This window comes from Natrix helvetica (assembly GCF_964273705.1).
Source record: "Natrix helvetica genome assembly, chromosome: 1".
Classification (NCBI taxonomy): Eukaryota; Metazoa; Chordata; class Lepidosauria; order Squamata; family Natricidae; genus Natrix; species Natrix helvetica.
This window is the reverse complement of record NC_138548.1, coordinates 342,921,991-342,945,687: the sequence shown is the minus strand read 5'-3', so window position 1 is coordinate 342,945,687 and position 23,697 is coordinate 342,921,991. Positions and strand designations below refer to the sequence as shown.

The 23,697-nt window shown below is 43.2% G+C and overlaps 1 protein-coding gene across 1 annotated transcript in view; it reads right to left on the bottom strand.

The window, feature by feature from the left end:
* Positions 1–23,697, bottom strand: part of GABBR1 (gamma-aminobutyric acid type B receptor subunit 1) — a 200,153-nt gene that overhangs the window by 5,428 nt on the left and 171,028 nt on the right. The window contains exons 11-20 of the mRNA XM_081947416.1: positions 18,780–18,845; positions 18,240–18,431; positions 16,578–16,820; positions 15,475–15,538; positions 13,941–14,018; positions 12,607–12,757; positions 11,579–11,711; positions 7,751–7,867; positions 5,245–5,352; positions 944–1,037 (exon numbers count right to left, since the gene is read on the bottom strand). Coding sequence (XP_081803542.1) covers positions 944–1,037; positions 5,245–5,352; positions 7,751–7,867; positions 11,579–11,711; positions 12,607–12,757; positions 13,941–14,018; positions 15,475–15,538; positions 16,578–16,820; positions 18,240–18,431; positions 18,780–18,845 — 1,246 coding nt within the window. The remainder of the gene's footprint in view (positions 1–943; positions 1,038–5,244; positions 5,353–7,750; positions 7,868–11,578; positions 11,712–12,606; positions 12,758–13,940; positions 14,019–15,474; positions 15,539–16,577; positions 16,821–18,239; positions 18,432–18,779; positions 18,846–23,697) is intronic.

Genomic DNA, 23,697 nt, shown 5'->3' with positions numbered 1-23,697 from the left:
GTGGGAAAATGGGAGGGGGGATTATATGGAGTATGGGAGATAGATAGTCAAAATAACATTCCTTTCTCAGAGTCAAGGACACCTTGCCCTGCAGCTGCGATGAGGTGACTGCATCTCCAGTTTTGGATGGTGCCTGATTGGATCATGTGGTGGACATGTGGGTGCTGGGCAAGGACCTGGACTTTCTTTTGGGTGGAGAAAACCTGGAAACTTTCAGATTCGGGTTTTCCCAGATGTGCCAATATGACATCTCTAATACAATGGAACTTTGAGGGAACTCACGCCTCGGAGTCCTCTTTCGTTGGGGGTGTTACTTGGAATCCTGACACACAGATGCTAACAGGATTTTAACCCCCCCTCTCCTCCAATGATTAAATCTCCCCAAACTTCCAGGTAGCCTAATTGTTGGTCCTTGTAGTCAAAGTACCAGATGGAGGAAGGCTTGTCTAATCAGCTTCCAAACAGTGTAAAAACAAACAAACCTCAGCAACGATCATTGAGTACAAATCAAATGTAACAAAGGGAGAGGGCGCCAAACGGTATGCAATTCATGCCCAATATTGTTGGCAGAGCCACCTGGCTGACTCTTCTCTCCAGGATCCCGCTCAATCCGAGTTTATACCTCACCTACGTTGTTTTTCAGCCCTCCAGCACTTCCTCCCCAATTTCCTAAGACAAACTATTTTACTAGGAATGGTAAAATACACGTGTGCAGACAAAACACCTGGGGGGAGGTCGGGCAGTAGACAAGGACCCCAAAAATATTCAGGATGCCAAGCTTCAATCCAGAATGCAGGAAAGTGACTGAGTTGTCCAGTTCTGAACTAAGGCAGGACTGGGCAGCGTTGCAGAGCTAGCCAAGGAAAGGAAAGGACACCAGAACCTGGGGATGAGCGGAAGTGGACTTTGGGACAAACACCCTTCTTTTCCTGGAGAGGCTCACCCAGCCAAGTGTTCATCTTTTTGGAACTGCAGTGCTCCAGCTTGGGTAGGATCAGCACGTCAATGTCACTTTTAGGCTCCTCTTTGGTAAATTCCTTTGGGGAGGGGAGAGAAAGGATGAAGACATTGGAAGAAGAACCGAAGCAGATAATAAACTGAATAAGCCAAGGTACGTTGTTAAGTGTTTATATACATACATACATACATACATACATACATACATACATACATACATACATACTAGTCTCAAGCATATCAATATAAAAAAGAATATAAAGAAGTATATATAAAGGAATACCCTAATCAAGAAACCACCGAGGAGAAAAATCAGGCCCTGGCAACACTGGCAAGACAAGCTATATGAAAAGACAGCAAACTCCACTCCCTTCTAGCACTGATGACGTTAACTAGTTGGGTAATAAAACACCTGCAAGAAAACAACCAAGCTTAGAGAGCACCAGGACTACACAGTTCATTCTTGATATTCTCTTGTCTAAAGAAGGGTGTGGAAGAGGGTAAAACTGCAATTTAATCAATGGTGGAATTAAAAATTTTTTACTAACTGGTTCTGTGGGCGTGCCTTGGTGGGTGTAGCAGGGAAAGGATACTGTAAAATCTCCATTCCCTCCCCACTCCAGGAAAAGGTTACAGCAAAATTCCCATTTCTTCCTGATCAGCTGGGGCTTGGGAGGCAGAGAATAGATGTGGTGGTGGGGGCAGTCAGAAGTTGTACTTAGCGGTTCACCGAACTATTCAAAATTTCCCCTATTGGTTCTCCAGAACTGGTCAGAACCTTCTGAATGACACCTCTGAATTTAACCACAGAAATAGCATTTAGGCTTACATACTGCCCCATAATATGTTATAGAACTCCCTGGGAAGTTGACAATGTAAGTAATCAAGCATGGAAAATCAGGAGTCCAGGCACTTCGGATGAATATAAAAGTTTAATGCATGCCTATGCTCTCTATAAGAATATTTAGTACAAAGAGGCAGTAGATAAGAGTCAACAGAATTCAGAGACTCAAGACTGATGATGCATTTGACCCCTCCCTCAGGCTCAGCCTGGTCATCTCAAACAGTAAATGCTATTTGCTTATTGCTCCCAACCATCTGTTTTCTCATTTTACCAACCTCGGAAGGATGGAAGGCTGACATAACCTTGAGCCCTGCCAAGATCGAACGCCAGGTTGTGGAGTTTGCTTGCAATACTGCACTCTAACCACTGCGACACAAAGCCACCTAGTGGCACATTTAACATGCAAAAAGGATATATGGACAAGTTTTTGTCTTGTGGCCATTTCCCTTGCTCTGCTTTCAAGTTTCTTTCCTTAACTAATAACAAGTGCCCAGCTAAAAAATAATCTTAAGTAAAATTCTTTAAGAAAGTTAGCAGCGTTTTCTCTTTCACGCACACCTTTTATACCTTCAATTGCCGCGTCTTTACACATCTCGCTTTATACGTAACTGGGATAGCTTCAAACTCAAAATTACAGGGCAACAGCTCTCATATATAGTTTAGAAAAAGGGATTTTCTAATAAGTTGGTTTTTAGAGAAATGTGTGGCTTGCTCTATAGCATCCAGGCTCCCTACAGGTGTGATGCAGAGGCACCTGCAAAATTGGATGGTTTCATCAACATGAGGAAATGGGTGTTGTGACATCACATTGCAAACATCTGTCTCTTACTCATCTGCATGCAATATCATGATGAACGTGCGAAAGAACAAAGTTTGTGTCCATATTTCACAACAATCATTTTGTCACTTGCACCCTCGTGATGTACTATTAGGTCAGGAGGAAAGGAACACTGACGTTTTAGCCGCTTCCCAGAACCATAAGTCTTATGTTACATTCAGCCAAAGACGGAAAGGATCCTGGGAATAGGTCTTTACATACAACTTGACTTACAGCAGTTTGCTTAGTGACCGTTCACAAAGTTACGATGACACTGAAAAAAGTGACTTATGGCCACTGCAGTCATGTATTTTACATTCGGACCACTTGGCAACTGGTTCATATTTATGATGGTTGCAGTATCCGGGGCTTCGTGTGATTCCTTTTTGCAACATTTTGACAAGCAAAGTCAACGGGGAAGCCAGATTCACATAACAACTGTGTTACTAATTTAACAAATGCAGTGATTCACTTAACAACTGTGGCAAGAAAAGGAGTAAAATGGGGCAATGCTCCAGGGGTAGGTGTCAGCCGGCGGTTACTGCCGGTTTGCTCATGTGTGTGGCTCGTGCACACACATGCAGAGTTCAATGGAAATTGTTCTGCGCATGCGCAGAACTAAAAAAAAAAGATGGCCACGACGGCAACTGGGGAACCAGTTCGGGGGCGTGGCCAGCCTGGGTTGCTGCCTGTTCTGCGACCCAGGGCGGCATACCATTACTGGTTTGGCCAAACCGGGCCAAACCGGTAGGAACCCACCTCTACAATACTCCCTTAACAAATGTCTCACTTGGCAACATAAATGTTGGGCTCGATTGTGGTCGTAAGTCGAGGACTGTCTGTATATTCCAACTCACACTGGGGATCACAATTCAACCAAGCTATGGACAAATTGCCAAGAACGGGAAAGGAAACAAGGGCGAAAAACAACTTTCTCAAGAGATTGACATAATGGAAAAGGAGAAGAAACTGCAGGGACATACCGAAGAGGTGAGATGTAGGAGACGACGAGGCTGAGCCTGAGGGAAGGATCAACTGCGTGATCTCCTACATGATATCTACAACTGCAGTTATACAGTAAAAGCCAGTAATTAGCAGGAGCTTGTAAAACTCAAGACTCAGATGTTGAGAGTCAATAAGGTGAGTTTACAAAATTCTCCTCTGCTTATACAACTCTCCCTGTTGGTTGGGCCAGTAAGTATTGTTATACCAATTCCAAAACATAGCGAATGGCTTAAACCATGATTAAGACAAGCGTGTCATGTGAATGCAGCCAGCACTGATATGGGGAGGGGGGACACACACTCAAAAACAAGAGGCAGCAAATGTATGGGAGATTATGGGGCTATGTTTTAAGGGAAGAAGGGAACTGTGTCGTAGAGGAGAGATAGTGAGATAGGCATCCAAGAGAGTTTTCTACAATACATTAGGATAAACACTTGCTTTAGTTATGGTACACCAAGCCATCCCTGACTCCTGGTGACTACATGGGCAAATCTATGCAGTTTCCTTGCCAAAACGTTCAGAGGAGATTTGTCATTGCCTTCTTCCTAAGGCCGTGAAAAAAGTGACTGATCCAGTCATTCACTTTATTCCATGCCTATGGCAGCAATAAAAATTATCAATGTCCTGGCTTCAAATTTAGTGTTAAGCTTGATTGCAACTGTTGGGATTTTCTGTTAAAACAAAAAAGAACAGTGGTCAGTGGAATGAGAACCATCTCCAGTAACATGGGACTAATAGTCCCCTCTGTGGTTCCAGAATGACACCTTACAGGACCTCCAGCAGCGAAGAGGGACATTACAAATAACAATAAGTGGGAGGCCACAAGGTTCCCCTCATTGATCTAATAGGAATGCGGAATCTTCTTTTGAAGAGTGGGGAAGCATGTTTGTATAAAGCAATACTTCACTGTTGAAAAGGCAGACCTTCTGGTCCAGGCTAACATAATTTTTGCCTGTTTAACTCACTAAAACTTTGTGGGCTAATAATAGAAAAACAGTTGTACTCTCCACGGAATTTTTAAAAACGGCTATTTTACTTATCTTGGTACTAATGGTACCAACAACAAACTGGCCCTGTCAGTTTGTTTTCCAGAAGGCTTGTTGATTTTCTGGGAGAGGGGTAGAGTGAGAATTAATACAGTAGCGGAGGCAGAAGCCTTCATGGAAAAACACAAGAACGACCTAGATGAAACAAGAGACAGTGCACAAGACATGAAGGGGGGAGGAGCCATGGCTCAGCCAACAGACAGGGGAGAAGAGACAGCAATGAGACTTAGGTCACAGAAATGATTTAAAAACAAATCGCAATTGTTAATACAACGAAATGGTTAGAAGTGATATAAAGTATGGTTGAAGATGTTAAAGAATTTGAAGTAAATCTGAACTGCTAATATGTATGTAATAATGATATTTTGATATATATAAAATAAGAGAGAGATGTAAGACCCCGGGGAAGTACCACCTTCCGTATGATGTAGCTGTCAAAATTTTTCTCCACATTTATGTACCCTTTCCCCCAAAATACTTGAAAAAACCAATAAAACTTTAAAAAAAAAACTGGCCCTGTCAATTGGAATCGAACCTATAGCTTGTTTTGGAATGATGCCAGCTTAGGATGTTACCTCTGTTGTGCGTTTCAGTGGGTTAACTATTTGCCAGATAGCCAAGATGACAAAATCGAGCCCGACAAGCAATCCAACAGTAGCATAGAGTTTCCAGGGTTCCAAAGTCTGTGGGGAAAAAAAGGAGAGAAAGAACTGGGGGCTGAACCCACTCAAAGGGATGGAATGGCATATATGAAATTTCATGGATCCTGGAAGCCACAAATTCAAGCTGCCCTGAGTTTTCCAACCATGGATCCATCTAGTCAATTGCAATAATTATTATTGTTTACCCAATGTCTTTAATAGTGTATTATTGGGTACTATGGAAATTGTTGTGGCCCGCCAGTGGCCAGCAGTGCTGGCAGCAGATTTGGACAGTGAGGAGGTTGGGGAGGAACCTGGGTCAGTCCTGGAGTCTGGGGAAGGCTCTGATGAGGGCTCTGTGTCGGAGGCAGAGAGGGGGCCAGGGCCGTATGCCAGTTATCGGCCGGCTTCAGAGTCAGACATCAGATGAGGCAGAGGAACAGCTGGAGCCTGTTCCCAGTGTGCACATGCGCAGAGTTGCCAGATGAAGGGAACAGCTAAAGAACTGGGATCGACTTGGGAGTAAGGCCACAGGTGGACGATAAATGGCCCCTCCCAGAGTATATAAAAGAGGAGCCAAAGGGGAGTGGAGTTTGCAGGAGACAATTAGTTCGCTTAATTGGTTTGTGACTTTCCGATAATCCTTGCCAGGTTTTGCAGCTATCGGCCTGGCAGCTCTCCAAGCCAGATAAGGTCTGTGACTGTAAATTCACTCTTGAAAGATTTTGCTGGATGTGAATGAGAAGAATTCACAGTGAATAAAATGAATAAAAAGAGCTTTTGTCGGGACAAGGAGTTTGCTTCATGCCCTTGGGAAGCCTAGGTCATGCTGCTTTCTTTGATTATTTTCCCCAAACTGGTGCCATTTATGTGGTTGATCTTCAAACTCTCATAAGCCTGGGAATTGAAATGAATATTACCTAGAAGGCATCAGACCAGTGGTGGGTTTCAAATTTTTTTAGAACCTCTTCTGTAGGTGTGGCCTGCTTTGTGGGAGAGGCTTGCCAGCCATGTGACTGAGTGGGAGTGGCTTGCCAGCCATGTGACTGAGTGGGAGTGGCTTGCCAGCCATGTGACTGAGTGGGAGTGGCTTGGCAGTCATGTGACTGGGTGGGCATGGCCAACTTGTAAAATGTGGTGAAACTCACTTAACAACGCTCTTGCTTAGCAACCAAAATGTTGGCTCAGAAACTCTGGCATTTGAAGCATGCAAGTCTTAAAGCTGTCAAGTTAGAAGATCCTTGCACCCCTAACCCTTTAGAAAAAACCCCCAGGGATGTTCAACTTGACAGCTTTAAGACTTTAAGGTTTAGATAGGACTCTTAGAGGCGGGTGGGGCGATTGGTGAGCCAGCCAATCAGTGAGCGGCAGGCGGGGCAAGCATGGTGCGGACGGGCAGGGGGAGGGAGCTGGAACTGGTTGTAAATGGCACAGTAGATTTGTGGAACCTCTTCTATAGAAGAGGTTAGAACTGGCAGGAACCCACCCCTGCATCAGACTGAGGAAAGTTAAGAAAGTGTGGGAACTTCAATGATGGAAAATCCCAAGTTTAGTGGAAAAAGTGGGCTTAAAGTTAAGAAATAAGACAACACAAAGATGTTCTGGGAAACAAGTTGTGTGCAAATACAGTTTCCCCCAAATTCCTGTTTTGTATCCAGAGAGGACTGGAGAAACTAGTCCCAGTCATAACAATACCAGGCTGCATGGTCCAATGGTTTCATTTACAGGTAATATAAGGCAGCCTCCTCAATGTGCCTATGAATTTAAGTGCTGTTCCTGCAGTGACAGGTTCCTTGGGAAATTTATCAACATGAATGTAAAAACACAAACACGGTAAAGCAATAAATCAAAACAGTAAAATTCAGCAGTGTTTAAACAAGAGGCTAAGGACACACATGCAGAGAGAAAGCATGGTATCCATGGCTAAGGAACTCAGAGAAATTTATTGTGCCTTTTTTGAACTATGGTTATAAGATCAAATTTACTAGCCCTCCCATCCCGAGAATAGTGTGCTCCCCTCCAAATCTGCAGCCAGTCATAAATCATAGCAAAACTCAAGTGTAAATACACTCTTAGACCTGGGCTTTGCTAAGATTTATGAACTTGTACGTCAAATCCTTTCACCTAAAGACACACCCATCAGATATAAATGATAAAGTATCTGGAACGCTAATCTCTATCAACAATCATTTTAGTGGAACATGGGCGTGGTATGGTTTCAAGATTAAATTCCTGAGGAATAGAAAACGATGAACACCTTTGTAACTTTTGAGCAAATGTAAGCCAATTCTGTCTCGGTGGGGCCCCAAGCCACTTCTGAATTGTTGCCAAGTATAATAAGAGTTCAAAAGAAATACATGGTACATCCAAATTATTTCTCTGTATTTCTCGCTTCGTTTGAATGACTCAGCCCCGAGCGATAACAAGACGAAACACGCACCTTCCGTCGTTCTTTCTTCTCTTCCTTCTTGGTGAAGACGGTGTGCACCCACCAGATTTTGGTGAACATGCTGCCATAGCCAAGGCTAAAACCCAAACCCAGGAGCCAAAGCCGAGCCTGGAAGTGGGGTGGGGGAAAAGAACAGTAAGAAAGCAGGAAAAATCTGTATTAAGTCAATATCTTCCTTTAGAGTACCTCATCACAAAAGAATGTCAGAACCTCCCCAAAGCTCTTAATCCATCAAGAGAATCTGGGACTTCCCCGAGAGATATCTATGCCATAGAGAGTTGATGCATTTTCTAACACTATAGATCACGGGTGTCAAATTCGATTTCATTGAGGGCCAGAATCAGGGTTGTGTTAGACTTTGGGGAGCTGTGGTGGGTGTGGCCAGGGTGGGCGTGACCAGCTCGACTTCACTTGTGTGGGGGCACCTATGGTGGCCCGAGCACTCTGCCAGCGAAAACGGGCTCCCAAGCTCCTTTTTCGGCTGCGACAGACTCCTGCAACCCTCTGCCCGCAGCCCTCACAAGCTCCGTTTTTGCTGGCAGAGGCACCGTGGGCCGGTCCTTTGCTGTTTCCAGGGTGGACCCGCAGGCCAGATCCAAGCACCCCGCGGGCTGGATTTTACAGGACTTTATTTAACTTTATTCATGAAGATCAATGTGGGTTTTTATCTTAAAGACAATTATGAAATAATATTAGAAATGTTTTGGATATTTTGGAGCATTTAGAGGGACGCAACGAAAAACAATTCTGCACTAATCTTCTTAGACGCATCAACATTTTGAATTGGATTTTCTTATTTAGGGTTCTAGAACACATGACTCTTGGAGATAATTTTATTAAATAGATAAGATCAATTTATACTTCATGGAAAGCCCAAATGGTTCTTAACGTATAACTACTGTGTTTCCCCGAAAATAAGACAGGGTCTTATTTTCTTTTACCCCATGAAATATGGCCTTGGGCTTATTATAGGGGAGGGCTTATTGTTTTGGGGTTGCCGGGCAGCTGCTTCCTTGCGAACCGGCTCCCGAAGAGCCGGGCACAGCCTCAGAGGCGAAGCAGCCAGGAGGTGACCAAGCTCACGAGCAACCACCCGGCAAACCCCCTCTCCAGCCAGACAGAGCGCCATTCACTGACCTAGGGGGTATTCCTAAGGCGCCAAAGCACGTGGCACTCTGCCCGCTCCCCAGCTCCCGCGGCTTGGCACTGCCCGGCTGGAGAGGGGGGCTGTGCGAGCGCCTGTTCTGCCCTCGGCACACTCCAAGCATAAGTTCTTCTCCGGCTACCAAATTCCAAACCTTGGCTGCCGAGTCTTCCAGCAGTGGCCGGTCTAGGAGTGTGCTCTATGGTTGTGGGCTGGCTGCTGGAAGACTCTCTGTTTGGAAGACTCTCTGTCCGGCAGCCAGCCCACAACCATAGAGCGCACTATTAGAGTGGTCGCTGCTGGAAGACTCAGTAGCTGAGTTTTGGAGTTTGGAAGCCGGAGAAGAAGTTATGCTCGGAGCGCGGCGAGGGCGGAACAGGCACTTGTGCACTCCCCCCTCCAGCCGGGCAGAGCTCCATGCACTGACCTAGGGGGTATCCCGAATGTGCCAAGCCGCGGGGGCTGGGGAGCGGGCAGAGCGCCAGGTGCCTTGGCGCCTAAGGGATACCCCCTAGGTCAGTGAATGGCGCTCTGCCCAGCTGGAGAGGGGGTTTGATGGGCAGCTGCTCGTGAGCGTGGTCAACTCATGGCTGCTTCGCCTCTGAGGCTGAGCCCGGCTCTTCGGGAGCCAGTTCACAAGGGAGCAGCCGCCCGGCAACTCCCCCCTTCGGACAGGCAGAACGCCACTCCCCAACCTAGCGGTATCCCGAAGGCACCAAGCAACGTGAGCGCCTACCCCCCGGCTCGGTGCCTTTGGGATACCGCTAGGTCGGTGAGCGGTGCTCTGCCTGGCCGGAGGGGGAGTTGTCCAGGGGGCTTATTTTCAGGGGTGGGCTTATATTTTTGCCCACGTGAAAAATGTGGCAAGGTGTTAGTTTCAGGACAGGTCATATTTTCAGGAAAACACGGTATGTTAAAATATAACCGTGACATTCAAAAAGGCTTAATTCTAGGATACCTGCTGTCTCCACTCTTATTTTAATTCTTGAGTTACTGAATAGAGACATAAGATTTCATGAGAGAATAACCAGATTAAGGTAAAAAAAGAAATTCATAAGTTAATCCTTTTGCAAATGACCCAGTGTTAATTTTGGAGTTGAAACATTAATGGAAAAATTAAAGATCTTTGGTATGCTAGCAGGTTTTAAGTTTAATAATCAAAAGACAAAGATGCTTACAAAAATATGAAAATAGAAGATCAAATAGAACTGATGGAGAAAACTGGTTTAAGATTAAGAAAAAAATAAAATACTTGAGTATTATGATGATGAATATGAATCATATGCTATTTTGAAATTATTATTTTAGATATGGAATGAAATTTAAAAGGTCATGTTAAGATGGGAGAAATTAAAACTGTCACTGTTAGGGATAATTTATTTGATAAAAATGAATGTTTTGTCCAGAATGATGTTTTAAGAGCTTACGTACTATTCAAGCAATGGCAAAAAGATATATTTCAATTTGTATGGCAAAGGGAAAAAATACAAGTTAAATATAAACATTATAAGATGTAAAGGACAGAGGAGGATTGGGTTAACCAGTTATGAAATTGTATTTTGCACTACATTTATGGTATTTTGATACCATAAAGTTAATGTGGATCTTAAAAGCCATTTTATTAGATGTGTCATTTTGAGAATATGGAATAGATATAAATCCAGACTGTGCCCAAAAACACCTCTGAGGATCTCAGCAAAAGAAGCATTTTAAAGACAAGAAGCAGCAGACAAAGGCAAGCGGTTGCCGTACAAGAATTATTGAATTTATCACCAAGGGGAATACAAAATCAAATGAAAAGAGCAATTAATGACAGAAAAATATAGTAGTTAACGGTTTTTCCATTTACAGTTATCACAAAACTTTAAAATGGTACAATATCACTATTGATTATTTATTTACTATATCGTGGATTGGAGGCCTGTGCTTAAAATCAAATGTTTACAACATCCAATATACTATTGCCCACTGTTAAGACAATACTTGGGATGAGGTGCAATTACTATGAATTCCCAGTCCAATATTTCTTTTAACATAATTCAGGTTAAGCAAAAGTTGGCTTCCTAACACCATGCCCTCAAAATCTAGCACTGGCACAGGAGTTTATACTTTTACTGCATACTAATATGTTTAAATGTTTAGGAACTTCTTAAAAATGCATTTTTTTCCACACAAAGTAAGACCCTAGTTAGGGTATTTGTTCAACTTTTGGGGGCACTGATATGATAGTGTCTGTTCTAGTTCGGAACTGTATACATTGGTTTCCATGGTAGCTCTCAGTTCTGAAATGGAATTAGAAGTCTTTAAGAAGAGGTTGGATATCTATTTGTCTGAAGTGGTGTAGGGTTTCCTGCCTAAGCAGAGGGTTGGACTAGGAGACCTCCAAGGTCCCAACTCTGTTATTCTACTCTATTCTATTCTAAGTGGTGGGGACTTCACTGAAGAAAAATTCTGAAATTTGGTCTTAGGTACATGTATAACTCATGGCTGGTAACTGTGGTTTTCCAGAAACTACAGGATTGTAGCTCCTAGCATCATTTATCATTAGGTAAGTTGGTTAGGTTTGCTGGGAAATGTAGTTCGGTGGCATGTGGGGGCCTCAGGTTTCCTACTCTTTGTTTTAGTTATTAAACTAACAGGATGTTCGCTAAAGCTTTACGGCAGCCATGATGTACCTGGCAAACAAAAGGGAAGAGGTCTTTGCTGATGTGAAGACCATCCAACCCAAGTGGGAAGACAGCTGCCTGGGCCAGTGCACAGCCAACAGCTGTCATATTGTTGAGATATGGCTGAGAGTTCTGGATGTATCTGTAAAAAAAGAAGAAAACCATCAAGCAGAATTCCCTGCCAGCATAGCACAAGTTGAGTGTTTGAGTATTTGAACAACCAAAAGTACCATGTTAGAGACAACCAAGACAGGGAATATCGAGTCAGAGTAAGATAGCTTCTTAGATACCCATCTCATATGGTACCCAAAACAATAAAAAAGATAGAGTATTTGTTTATTTCACTTAAAGCATGCTGAGGCTCCTTCAAGATCCAATTCAACAATTCAAAAGCATAAATTAGAATATTTTTTAAAAATCAAATGGAATCAACAATGGAGTTTGATTGTTTTTAAAACTGGCTACTCAAAATGGATTTTGCCTAGTTCATTCAACTGAAATATTTTATTTTGATCTTGTAGTAATTGGGAAGCCGAGAACTGGTGGCTGGAACCCTTTGTATTCCACATTCTGGGAGTTGAAATCCCAACATAACTGGAAGTCCAGAGGTGGTATCCAGCCAGTTATGAGAGAAATTATGAGAGTGGGGAAATTATGAGAGTGGGGAGGGAATGGGGATTTTGCAGTATCCTTCCCCTGCCACACCCACAGAACCAGTAGTAAAATTTTTTGAATCCCACTCCTGTGGAAGTCATCAGATTGGGAAACTGATAAGGATTAAAATGTGACAATGTCTAGACTGCTGCAGGTTCCTCACACCTGATCTATGCTGACAGGCAATGGCTGCTTCAGTATTTCAGAATCCAGTTGCTGTTCTGGATACATTGGGAATGAACCTTAGGGACTGCAAAGTATCTCTTCAACGATAGGATTACAAATTGTCACTTAGCAAAAGAAGCTGGATGTATTATGTAGAATCTCTTGCCAGGGAGATGAGCAGCATATAAATTCAATAAATAAATGAAAGTATCGCCCACCTTACATGCCCATTGTAGATGTTGAAGGCCAAGCAAATGATTGCCAACAGGATACCCAAACTTGAGAGCACCGAAACAGAAATGAAGAGCTTCTGGGAAAGATACCGGAAGGTGATGATGACCTTAGTATAGTCTGCTGGCGGGACACCACCTGCAATGACAGATATGGGAAGAAGAAAGGAATTCAAGAGCCTATTCACATCACAGGCTTTTTTACCAGGGAGATCCACAAAGACTAACCACGTGTGAGGATATTCCATATGGTAACCTGAGTAGCTGGAAAGATGCATTGCCTGAGGATAAGCAGTTCCACCTGACTCAACCTACGCAAGGAGCATTTCCCAAGATGCATCTCTTGGCAGATACGGAATGCTTGAATGATGAATTTTACTCAACAATAACTTAAAAATGGTATTTGCTAACTTCATCGTGTGAAAAGAAACCCATATGCATACAAGGAAGCGGAAAGCTCTAAAGTTTCTCATTCATCTGACCCCATTCCTACCATTTATAGTGTGGGTCCTTTGTCCATCACTGTGAAGAATATACTCTTTGCCTTAATTGTTCTTGAAATGAATCATTATCTACTGTAAATCAGTATAGATGCTCCCAGGAGGTCTAAACCTTAGATGAGAACATTTTTAGGCCTCAAGGAAATCACTAGACTGCTAGATTTCATCTTTTCAAATCAATCTCTTATTTAGCCCATTAGGCACTGGGAGTTCATTCATATCTGTCTGCCTGCCTATTAATTTTCTCACCCTACAATTTGATTATTAGTGATTCTGACTCACTAGTTAAAATCTCTAGAATTTCCTATCCTCAGATAAATGGGGAAAAAAATGAGTTGCATCATTTTTTAAAAAATTCTTATTTCTTATCTTTCTTACTATATAAAAAATGTCTTATTCTGACTTACTATACTGACTTATTTTTACTTTCTGTTGAAATGATCACTTGACTGTGTTACAGCAGGACAAAACGTGGAACAACTTCAGGATTTTGTCTCAATTCCTGGCCTCAGAAGAAAACTGTTGGAATGTGAAACTTTGTTTTTGATCTTGGAACACTCAAAACCACCAGCTTCAGCTTGAAGCAGTATTTTAGTATTTACTTATAACCCAAATAGTCAAAACGCCATCGCTCAGAATGATTAAGTTTTTAGGCTGTTGATTTGCGCTCCGACCGTGGCAATTTAGTTGCATGATTAAGTTTTGTTTAGAGTTTGGAACAAAGCAAGAGTATTTTATTTTAAGCTCAGAACACTTAAAACATCTTGAGGTCAAAACATTTTTCACACGCCTATTCATAATGGACATCTTTCAGTCTCTTACCAATCCACTTGTCATTGTTATACCAGGAGAGATTATCCTTGGTGCTGTCATAATAGCCAATCTTCTTATAGACACCATCTGTTGGCAGAGAGAAGAATTCTAGACAATAGAAGAATTGATTACGGAAGGATAGACTATTGGACCAGTTTTTAAACAGTCAGAATGCTGGAACTGAATCTTTAAAAAAAATAGCAATAGCATAGCGACACCTAATTGCCTTTTTTAAAAAAGGAAACATGGTAAAATAAATCCTACATAATTATGCAGAATTGAACATTTCTACATAATTATATAGTATTTATTGTTGCGGTGCTGATCCTTGTAATGTTGAATAATTACTTGCCCTCAGTGGGATATTATACAGCTTTGTGTAATATGGGCAAAGAGATGGCATGGCTTCCAAGCACAGTGGTATGATTCACAATCTACGGTATTGTTAAATACAATCATTTGTTTCAGAGCATCATCTTAGCAGTATATTTCTATGAGCTATAATCTCAAAAAACTGCAATGATGAGAACATAATTGTAATCTTTTGTTCCCCTCAATGTCCAGGAGAGCAATAATTTCCTGCAAGGTGCTGACACACCTGACTTTACTGTTTCGTCACAAAATCTTTGAAACAGGATGTACAGCTGTGCTGCAGCAGAAGTCCATTTTAGGTAGGTGTGTGTGTAATTTGTTTATTTATTTAAAGGGTAGGATTTCCATAGAGTTATGCAATAGTGCAGGAATGAAGAACACAGAGAAAAATACATTTCCACATCATTCCGAATAAAGGGGAAAGGTAAACCCCCGGTGATATAAGTTACACCTTGGGGTTATCGGCACACAGCTAAATTAACAGAAAAGAAAGGTGGGGTGGATGGGTGGGTGGGGAGGAGTAGCAAAATGAATCCTGCCAATCAAAACCACTTCTGTAACGGTAACACTGCGTGATTGCCACCCAGTACAGATAGTCCTCAACTTAGACCCACAATTCAGCCCAACATTTCTGTTGCCAAGTGAGACATTTGTCAAGTGAGTTTTATCCCTTTCATGACCTTTCTTGCCACTGTTGTTAAGTGAATCACTATAGTTGTTCAATTAGTAACACCGTTGTTAAATGAATTTGGTTTCCCCATTGACTTCGCTTGTCACAAGGTTGCAAAAGGTGATCTCACATGACTCCCAAGACACAGCAACCGTCATAAGTACGAACCAGTTGCCCAGGGTCTAAATTTTGATAATGTGATCCTGGGGATGCCGCAATGGACATAAGCGTGAAAAATGGTCGTAAGTCACTTTTTTCAGTGCTGCTGCAACTTCAAACAGTCACTAAATGAACTGTTGTAAGTTGAGGACTACCTGTAAAAAAAAAATCCCAAGTGGAAATGACAGCACATCTGTATTGCATTAGAGGGGGAGAGGATAAAAGGGAAGGAATGATGTGGGTGTGATGTCTTGGCAGCTGTTCCATGTGGCATGGAAGTCAGCCTGATGTTGCAATCCATGGAAAACCCGTAGAGTAGAGCATCCTGGGAACTCTGCTCACCTTGAAGCTGCTCAATGAGAGTCCAGGCCATCCGAGAGCCACTGGCATCAAAGACCACATGTCCCTGCGGGAGTGAAGGAAATCGTATTAACAGAAGGTCCCCATGGTGGCAACCTGGTTTGGGCTGGTCTTGCCAATGCTCCTTGGGGAAGAGGAGCCCCACATCCCAACAGTAAGAGAAAGCGTGATTGTTTCTCTCTGGTGAGAAGGAGTGTCAGAGGAGAAAAGTGGCAGTATCACAGAAGGATGTGAAATTAAGAAGCTGAGTCAACTTGGCTCTAGGTTGTACAGTCCCATTCAAGAAATACTTCTGTCTTGTGTCTGAGTTCTAGAGCAAAGTTTCTGAGAATCTCAGTTTCCAAAAATACAGGACAAGCAGTTCAAGCACTAAGTTGTCATTGTGAAGAAATATTGTACCTGAAAGTGTAAATGTAACCTCGGTGAAAGGTCATAGACAAAGTAGTTTTTGTTCCCTAATTTGGACACCTATCCTTGATCTACTATCTTTCATGACCTTTTCATTATTACTGCGTATGTCCTGTGTTAATAAAAGGTAAAGCTTTTCCTTGTTCAATTGTATCCGACTCTAGGAGGCAGTGCTCATCTCCGTTTCTTAGCCAAGGAAGAGAGTGTTGTCTGAAGACGCTTCTGTGATCATGTGGCCGGCATGACTATACACCAAGGGCGCAGGAACACCGTTACCGTCCCACCCAAGTGGTACCTATTTATCTACTTGAATTTTCCATACTTTCCAACTGCTAAGTTGGAGGATGTGGGGCAAGAATGGGAGCTCACTCCACCACATAATATTTAGGTCCAACGCCTTAACCACTAGGCCACTGCGCTACCATCCTGTACTAATACTTCTTTATATATATTTTTTTTCTTACCATCAGGGTTTCTTGGCGTAGCCTATTTACTTCTACCAAAGGCTCTAAAAATTCAAATAGGCTTGGAAGGAGAATGCAGGATTTTTTATCTCACTCAAAAATAATCTTACTTGATGATCCAGAATTCTGACAGACTTGCCTACGGATAGATCCTGAATATTTTGCACATCAGATTCCCTACCTTCAGGAGATGAGTTTCAAGGGATCACTCACCGAGACCCCCTCAAAGGCTGAAGAGTTGAGGGCTCGGTAGATCTCGTCTGTAATAGTCTGGTTGTTGTAATTGAAGTCTTCAAGACGTAACCCTTTTTTTACCAGTTCAGCTGAGGTCTTGTTTAATGCAAGGGCCAGGGCCCAGATGGCATCGTAAGCCAATGGCGCTTCCTGGAAACCCCCAGTCTCCTCTGGAGATTTCTCTACGCGCTTTGTCAGTTTCTCAATGAATTCCTCTGATGTCTGGAGGAGACCAAGAAAAACAACATTCTTCCTTGTTGCAGAAATTGATAATTATTGGGATTGTTTTAATAAAAAAAAGAAATAGCAAAAAGTAAAATGCAACATTTATAAATAAACATGATTTACCCAGTTTCCCTGAAAATAAGACCTAATCGGAAAATAAGTCCTGGCATGATTTTTCAGGATGCTCGTAATATAAGCCCTACCCCCCCCCAAATAAGCCCCAGTTAAGATTGTCAGCCAGATGGGCGCTTTAGTACCATATTTCCCCAAAAATAAGACATAACCAGAAAATAAGCCCCTAATGCATCTTTTGGAGCAAAAATTAATATAAGACCCAGTCTTATTTTTGGGGAAACACGGTAATACTTCTATAAAATATGTGAAATATTTTACATTTGCAAAGCAGTAAAATACTATTATTGGGTAATATAACTGCTTTGTGGTTTGGATACTTTTACAAATTTGCCTTTTTACCCAGGCTTTTCTACCTGAATGCATTGTTCCAGTTAGATTTCTTTAAAATTGTTTGCATGATTTAATTCTAGAATATTATTTTTATTATATTTTGTGTTTTTAGTGTTATTTTATTTAATTTTTTTGTACACTGCTTTGAGATTATGTTTTTAGTACTAATAAATGGGTTACAAACGGATTAAAAAGAGAAATCTTGGTGTAAAAAAGTTTGAAAATAATGTTTGACTCAAAGATTTATTGTAGTTTGTTTCATAATTGAATGCAAAAAAATGTAAGGTTTTCTAAAAGGAGAATTAATCTTATTAGAGAAATCAATAACTGTTCAGCTACCCAAAAGAAAACTCTAATTTTAACTGAATTAGAAATATTACTTTATACAGTAAATCAGCTCTTTTTAAATGGTAAGGAACCTTTCATGAAACAATCTTGTTTTCTTTTTAATAAAACCAGGGAGCATCTTTGTGAAAAAAATATTTTTGCTTAGCCGAAATACTATAAAAAAATCTCCTGCCAACATATATAATTTTGACTAGTGAACTGCAATAAAATAAAATATTTAAATATTTTACGTGCTATTGGCTATAACACACTTCTTAGACTGCCAATTCATTTGTAGAGTAAATAAGTCCAAACTAAGGAATGTAACTCTTAGATTAATTTGCAAGTCTATTTTAAAACTCAAGAGGACTCTGGCAGGCCTAAGCTTTTTGAATTACAGCTCCCTTCATCAAATGCACAGTGTAGGAAAATCGATGCAAATATTTAAATTAAAAAATGAGGTCAGGGGAGAAGAAAGAGAGGGGAAGACCAGGTGCTTATGTCTTTCACTAAAATGTGTTTGCCTGAAAATTTCCCCTTCTGATTTTGGCTACCACGGATTAACCAGGTTTTCCTTTTAGCAAGACGTGGCCGTGTTCCTTGCCTGTTGCGGCTCTTCCTCACCATATTAGAGATGCTGCGGGTGTTTTCTGGGTTCAGCATGACGATCTCCGTGGTGATGTGTCCCTCCACCGCCTCCTTCATCTCTTCCTCTGTGCAATTAATGTTTGCGTCCTTGATGCGGAACCAGTTGTCAGCATACCAGCCAATCAGGAACCAGACATATTTCTTTCCAAACAAACGCTCCTTGTACACCTGCCACCATTCACCAAGGAGGAATAAAAGAAGGTGAACTCGCAAGCAGAGGAAGCCGCACTTCCTCTGGAGATCACACCATTCCAGTACAGAAAGGGCCCCACTGAATACATGCAGGTAGGTGGAAGAAAGCATTGCGAGATGGGCTATGTGCATTAAGCACTGGAAAGTAACAAAGCCGAGCACATACACAGCAACCTCGGAGCACGAGGCATGGAACAGTTCATCACGTTAGTGCCATCCTCCCACCCGCTAATGCTAATTTTCCAGAATCAGAAGCAGAATGGAGCTAGGAAAATATTCTATCTCTGCATTCTCTGGTCCGCTCAGAGGACTCCGTGTACCCACCTCACAGAAAACCTTTCGTGCCTCAGTCTCGTAAAACAGCCCAACAATAATGCGAGCGTCCTGGCGCTGGAAAGGGAAAAAGGGGAATCAGATGAGCAGACGGAGACAAGCTTAGATATGAATAATGCCGATGGTAGGGAACACAACATTCTTTCGTCGAACGTATCTGTATACATAGACACATAATTGTATTTCTGTTTGTACTCAGTACTGTACGACTGTTCTGACCCAGGCTTCCCGAGAGCATGAAGCAAACTCCTTGTCCCGACAAAACCCTCTTTTATTAATTGACTGTGAATTCTGCTCACTCACATCCAGCAAAGTCTTTCATGGGAGGATTTAAAGTCACAGACCTTATCTGGCTAGGAGAGCTGCCAGGCCGATATCTGCAAAACTTGGCAAGGGGTATCAGAGAGTCACGAACCAATTAAGTGAACTAATTGTCTCCTGCAAACTCCATTCCCCTTTCACTCCTCTTTTATTTCCTTTGGGAGGGGCCATTCATCGTCTAGCTTTACTCCCAAGTCCACCCCTGTCCTTTAGCTGTTCCCTTCGTCTGGCAACTCTGCAAATGTGCACTCTGGGAACAGGATCCAACTGTTCGTCTGTCTCACTGATGTCTGACTCTGAAGGCAGCTGATAACTGGCATACGGCCCCGGCCCCCTCTCTGCCTCTGACACAGAGCTCTCATCAGAGCCTTCCCCAGACTCTAGGACTGGCCCTGGTTCCTCCCCAACTTCCTCCTCACTGTCCGAATCTGCTGCCAGCTCCTCTGGCCACTGGCAGGCCACAACACTGACATGCAGCTTGTTTTCAATTTATAACCATTCATTTATCGACTGTTCAAAGTAATGGCGTCGTTGAAAAGAGACTTGCAACTAGTCCTTGCACTTATGACCGTCGCAGCATCCCCATAGTCACGTGATCGAGTGCATGGCAATCAGCATGTACTTATGACAGTGGCATCATGCGAGAGTCACGTGATCACTGCTTGCAATCTTCCCAGCTGGCAAACAAAGCCAATGGGGGAAGCTGGGCTTAACGATGGCATGATTCACCTATAAACTGCAGTGATTTGCTTAACAACTATGGTAAACAAAAGGTTGTAAAATCAGACATGACTCACTTAAAAACTGCCTCGCTTAGCAACAAAGCAATTCTAGTTCCAATTGTGGTCGCAAATCAAGGACCGCCTGTACTATCCAACCTACTTAACTGCAGATCATGCTTCCATTAAATAGAATGAAATCGTATAAATGCCCTTCCTTACAGCTTTTAGAACGCTGCATGGAAAGAAACTCCCCGCTGCCCCTTCCCACAGTTGCAAACTCACCCTTCCAGACCATTAATTCCAAAATCTTAACCAATCCCAATAATGTAACCTGCCAATCAGCTAATCAAGGACAGAAATATTTTCGTAGGTGTACTGCATGCACACAGGTACGCACCTATACACCAACAACTGCAATTACACCCCGAGCCTCACAACATAAGCGCCATTTTATTTCCTTCGTGCACAACAGAGGGAAAGATCCTATCTACATACGGTATGTAGGCAACTGCAACAGTACTTTCTATTTTCTATTAGCCTAAATGGGTGAATGGAAATTTGTTTTGCATTATTTTATTGGGGGACCGTGTCATTTTGCTAAGACTTCCAGAAGTCATTATTACTCTCCCTTATTATGTTTTTATTATATTGGTCTATACACGGATACGTAGACAGGCAAATTTAAAATTACAAAATCCCAACAGGTAACAGAACAATTCGTAAAAAGTTAATTCAAACCCTGTGAAATCAAGCCACAGGCCAGCCTTCCCCAACTTGGTGTCACTGTCCTTCTGTGTCCTAATTACCATAATCCTCAGCTGCTAGGACCAACAGAGTATAATATCTGAAAAGGCCAATATGGAAGAGGAAGTTGTATAACAGGTCCCTGTCCTGTCTTCCTTCTTTCCTTTCCTTTCCTTTCCTTTCCTTTCCTTTCCTTTCCTCCTGGATCTCAATCAGCCACTGTCCTTAATTTCTTCAGACCTCTTAAAAAGCAGTCCACTGTACATTCGAGGCACATATTTCTGACTTAATTATTCATTGCGTGAAGACATTCTTTTTTTTTTGTCTGTCCTGAACTTACGGTTAATCAGGTACTGTACTCTGTGTCAGAACAGCTTAGCTGGGAATTCTGCATTTTTGAAGCCGGCAAGGCGCTTGGTGAAGCCCGCACCTAGCTTCTTGTTTTCATTCTGGCAGAGCCAGGTCTGACAAATCTGTCGTTCTGTGCCATCAATTATTAATGCACACCGCTGAACTGGGCCATTCGGTTTTTAGACGTGGGAAGTACCTGTTGCACCTGGTCTCTTCTAGGAATTGGGGAAGAGAAGCGTAGAGCCCAAGTGTTCTGGCACCATTACAGCTTGCAGTTAAGTGGGAAGGGGGAGTTGCGGCAGTGACCATAATGCAATGGTCACCAACTGGTGGTTCGTGGACCTCTGGTGGTCCGTGAGAAAATGTTGGTGGTCCACAGAAAGATTATTTGCATTTTTTACATTGCACTAAATCAGAGATTCTCAAACTACGCCCCCTGGAATGGATGGGTGCAATTAACACTTGTATTGCTGCAGAGAGTCTTCCCCTTCTGGGTCTTTTTGTGTGAGTCGGAGGGGGGCAGAAATTCTGACTTGGGCTCTGCTTCAGCCTCCTGGTTTGGGCGAAAGCTAGAGGGAAGTATCGCTAGTGGTGAAGAGTCGGAGGGCCTTGTTCCAGTGGAACTGTATGATGGCCTGGAACTGGCTGACCATCTTAGCCCGCTGAGCCTCCAGGCGCCCGTACCTGGCCTTGCACTCCCGCAGGTCTTCCCTCTGCTTGGAAAGCCTATGCTCATAGTTCCCAATGAGGTGCTTCTGCTGAGCCTCCTTCTCAGTCAGATCCAATTTGAACTGAGCTGTTTTGCCAACTCGTTCTCGTGGTGGCTGCTTGGCTCCCACAACTGCTTCCTGTTGGGGCCCTAAGGAGCCCGGGTGGGGAGGCGAGGAGTGGCTGGGAGGGGAGGGGCGGGTAGAGCCAGCGAGGCACCCCTCAACATGAGTGACATTGAGTTAGCCACACCCACCCAATCACATGACCTCCTAGCCACACCCACCCAGCCAGTCATTAGGCAGATCATATTAGTGGTCTGCAGGATTTAAAATTATGAATTTAGTGGTCCCTGAGGTCCGAAAGGTTGGTGACCCTTGCTATAATGCAGTGTTTCTCAAACTTGGCAACTTTATGATGTGGGAGGACTTCAACTCCCTGAATTCCCCAACCACACATTTTAAAGTTGCCAAGCTTGAGAAATGCTGCAAAGTATAGTGAAAGGGAGGCCCTGGGCCTGTCCGAACAAAACTGAGCTCCTTCCGTAGGAACAAAGGCAAACGCTTTTCCCATTAGGAAAGGAGGTGGGTCACAAGCATCTGACTGCTACCAGCCGATGTTCACCGTAACTTTGCTCCGCTTTTTAAAGAATCCACGAAAAGCGTAAGTACTGCCACTGAGATGGCATTTGGTGCAGGGGTGGGTTCCGACAGTCACTCGCACCGGTTTGCTCATGGGTGTTTTGCATGCGCGTGTGCGCTTGATGCAATAAAAATTGCTCTGCGCATGTGCAGATGCAAAAAACAAGATGGCGGAGAACCGGTTCGGGAGTGTGGCAGGCCTGGGTCGCTGCCGCCTCCAGTGACCCAGGCCACCAAACCACTACCGGTTCAGCCGAACTAATCCGAACCGGTAGGAACCCACCACTGATTTGGTGCATTCATTCCAGAGCAGTGGCTTCCCAATGCCGTGACCCTTTAGTACAGTTCCTCGTGTTGTGGTGACCCCCAACCATAAAATTGGTGTCTCGGTTCCTAAGACCATTGAAAATATGTGTTTTCCGATGGTCTTAGGCGACCCCTGTGAAAGGGTCATTCGACCCCCAAAGGGGTCCCGACCCACAGGTTGAGAACCACTGTTCCAGAGGCTTCACCTCCTTCCTGAGTAGCAACCATCAGAAGGATGAGAGTCTGCCCATCTCTTAGTTTGGAGATTGGCAGCTGCCACGAGGACAACAGAATCGCAGTGGTAGCTTTTCTCTCTCTCTCTCTCTTAGCAGGCGGCTAAACCGGCTGTGATGAATTTGTCCTGTCTGGGAGCCCAGAGCAATTATGATCCAGGGAGGGTTGAAGCTGCACTGCTGGATGCAGGCCAGGGGGGGTCTCATTTGGGTTTTTTTTTTCCTGGAAAGGTTAACGGAGGGAAAAGATCATAAAGGGATTTCTCATTTAGGAGACAACCCTATAGGAGTTCCCCAGGACAATTAAGGCAGATGGAAGAAAGAAAGAAAAAAGGACCACGGCCTCTTGAAGAGCATCCAGATCGCAGGAGGTAATTATCCTGTTCTGTTCTGCCTTGGTCAGGCCATAGATCCCAGTTTCAAAAGGACATTGGTAAACTGGAACCAGTCCAGAGAAGGGCTGCCAAGAACTGGGAACCACATTGTAGGAAGAATAGTTAAAAGACCTAGGTAGAAGACCTAGGTAAAAGACCTTGCAGAAGAGAACATTTGAGAGGGAGCATGACAGCTGAAGGGCTGTGGTGGTTTTGGACTTATTTTTACTTGCTCCATAGGGTAAGAGTAGTAGTACAGGTACTCCTCAACCTATGACCAGAATTGAGCCCAAAATTTCTCTCATGCTAAGCGTGACGGTTGTTAAGCGGGTTTCGCCCCCTTTTACGACCTTTCTTGCCACAGATGTTAAGTGAATCACTATAGTTGTCAAGCTAGTAACACTGCTGTTAAGTGAGTCTGGCCTCCCCATTGACTTTGCTGGTCAGAAGGTCACAAAAGGTGATCACATGAGCCAGGGGACGCTGCAATCGTCATAAATACATGGCGG